Below are 2,952 nucleotides of genomic sequence, written 5' to 3'. Positions count from 1 at the left end.
AGAAAATGTGTAACGTCATGTACTGTGGTACAATATTTACAGAGTCTGACACATGTTTGACACCTGATGAAACACTCCATTGTTTATCCGTTCCTGATTAAAATGCCATTTACCAGGAGATACAAAATGGGGAAACTCTCACTGCTGATTAGTGTGTTATTTAAAATACCTTGCTGGCACCGGCAGGTAATAAGTGTGCACCCGAAACAGAGGGAAGAGTGCTGGAATAGTGCAGATCTTTGCACTCATGGCAAATCCACCATCAAGGTAACTTTCAGTGAAAACAGGCAAGTCACTCCAAAGAAATAAAGAAAATCTGTCAATACAGAAAAGAAGAGGCTACCAAACATCAATATAACCTGAGGATACAAATAGAGGTACTTTTAAAAATATATCTTACCAGTTGTTGGTGTGTGTGAGCCCTTCAAATACACTGTAGTAGCTTTAACTTATGCAATCTAACAGAAACTTCTCTGTCCAAGTTGGAATTGAGCTTTCAAGTGAACCACACTGTGAATAAAACTGCGGTTACCAAGTTACAGAGAACAATACGGAGTTAAACCTTCCTGCAAGAACCTCCACACCGAACACACAAACATTTCTGAAATAAGTTTGCAACAATGCATAGAAGCTGAATTTTTGTCCGAGGCCTGCGTGTGGTTTTGTTAAGTAATACAATAAAATGTGGGCAGATGAAGTGAAACAACAACAAAAAGTCATTTATGGATTCAATTTTCTTTCACTCTCATGTTTGGTTTATTGTATTTTGTGTTATTTTTGTTGTTGTAGTTAAACAGTCATATTCTAGTCTGGCCTTCCCCCCCCCTCAAAACAGCTCTTTCTCCCTGAGCAGAACACTTTCAGGATAAAAAGAAAAAAAACATGTTTTCGGTGACCACAAGATCAAAAATGTCAGGGTTAAGCTGTGAACACATTTGCAGCAAGTCATACAGATCTGGCACTTTCGGGGTTGAAATTATCTGTCAGATTGCGGTGCCAGCGCTGTTTATCTCCTGTACACGCATTGCTTTGTTTGATGTGACAAAAGTAAAGTAGACTGGAGGTAATTTCCTGAAGGGATCGTGCACCTGGGCCCTACAGTACTCTGGTCAACCCTGCTTAACAGGAAATCTAAGAAGCTTAGAAACACTAATGCCCAAATGGCCCCAGGTAGCTACAGTGGCAACAAAGAAGCCTTTAAAAATGCTGTCTGGGAACTGGCCAGAAGTGTGAAAGAAATCTAAATGACTGCAAATCAGCATCATGTAACAGAATTATTTGAGAGGCACGACACAAATCGGATTTTAAATGATTCATAAGGGCCAGTGACAATTACATAATTTAAAAAAAAGAAAACATTTGATTTAAAATGGCTTCAAAAAAAAAAGAAAACATTTGATTTAAAATGGCTTCAAATCATCAGCTGTGAGAAGAAAAAAAAAACCACATTTGACAGTACAAATATTTTGTAAATATTAAATACTGTACATCACTGATAAATCCCTACAAAGGATATAACCCTCTTATTAGAGGATAAATAAACGATCCAGTTTGGTTTCAGCTGCAGGCGCATATGAAGCCCTGTTGTTGACAGTTTATTGTTCTCCAAGCACAAAGGAACGGTTTCGCGTCCCTTTTACGCAAACCCTTCTGCCAATCCACAGGCGCCCCGCTGAAAACAAAAAAACATGTGCAAAGGACGAGAATATTAAGGTATTCAACTGTAACTTCAAAAAAAGAGAAAAAAGCATTGAATAGGCAATCAACTCGTGAAGCAACGTTTCTGTGAACCAAAATCTGCTGGATGAAACGCAGGCTGCAGCTAAGTTTTAAAACCTTACTTATGTTGGATAAGTGAATGCCTTCAATGCAATTCACTCATTCCTCTTAATATTCTGAAATAAGTAACATTTGAAGGTACTGACATCTGTTTTAATGATTCCCAACATGTCTCTGGAGAGGATTTTCTCTCCTCATTTGCAAACGTTCACATCACAAGGCTCGACTTTAAGATGCCATTGCACGCGTTTCACGAGTCCATCAGTCCAAGTTTTCAAAAATGAAAAAAAAAAAACAACCAAACATCAGGTGTCAGCAGCCTTTAAGGTGCGGAAGTGCGGAAAGTTTGTCGACTTTTCCCAAAGCGGCGGCGTTTTCGACCCCCTTCAGCCACTCTTTGCATTTCCTTACAACAGTCTCGTCCACGTCTCCGTCCTCTTCTTCGTACTCCACGTCGTCGTACTTGTATTGGTCATTTAGCAGAGATATTTTAACGATGGCGGTGATGTCCTGCTCTGCGTTCTCTCCTTTACCGTTAGGAGCGCAGCCCTTGGAGCCTCCGTGCGCCTTTTTGGATGGAAAAACTCGCCTGTGCCTGAAGTCGGCGGAAGCGCAGCATTTCTGCTGCTTTGCCATCATCTGCTTTTCTAGATTCCGTTTTTGGATGACAAGAATGGCTTCAGGGGTGAGACTGAGGGTGAACTGAATCTCCTTCTTCCCTTCCTCTTTCCCGTGGAGATGTCTGGAGGAGTCCATGGAGCTGGAGCGCCGGACTCCTTCGGATGAATCCTGAGGTTTGGGCACCGACAACCAGGAGCATTTTCCCTGCGTCTCTTGCCCGGAAACGGTCTTCTGAGATGGGCTTTTATTCTTCTCTTGCTGGGCTTTTCGTCCCAAATTCCTTAAATTCGCAGACGCCCAAGAAGTGGACTGTTTGTCCCTATCGGGCCCCCCTTTCTCTCCGGCAGATTTGCTGGTTTTCTCACTCTGAGGAGGCACTCCGTTGGCTTTCTTTTTTCCAAACAGTTCCCTGCCAGGCGAGGAGATCCGCTGGTGGAGGCTGATGGGTGGAAAAGGCATCTTTGTGGCTGGAAGTGATCAGGATATAAAAACGTGCAAGTGCAGAAGAGGAAGCCCTGCGCAAGGCGACGAGCGGCGCTCTGCGGGCATTAT

At 42.5% G+C, this 2,952-nt stretch overlaps 1 protein-coding gene across 1 annotated transcript; it reads right to left on the bottom strand.

Moving 5' to 3' along the window:
• Positions 1 to 1,419: 1,419 nt before the first annotated feature.
• prr18 (proline rich 18) lies at positions 1,420 to 2,952 on the bottom strand. The gene has a single exon (XM_008282987.1). It carries the CDS (start codon positions 2,857 to 2,859, stop codon positions 2,092 to 2,094), a length of 768 nt encoding a protein of 255 aa, XP_008281209.1. The 5' UTR covers positions 2,860 to 2,952; the 3' UTR covers positions 1,420 to 2,091.

This window comes from Stegastes partitus, unplaced genomic scaffold (genome assembly GCF_000690725.1).
Source record: "Stegastes partitus isolate 25-593 unplaced genomic scaffold, Stegastes_partitus-1.0.2 Scaffold292, whole genome shotgun sequence".
Lineage (NCBI taxonomy): Eukaryota > Metazoa > Chordata > Actinopteri > Pomacentridae > Stegastes > Stegastes partitus.
The sequence above is the reverse complement of the archived record's forward strand: the minus strand, read 5'-3'. Positions and strand labels throughout refer to the sequence as shown.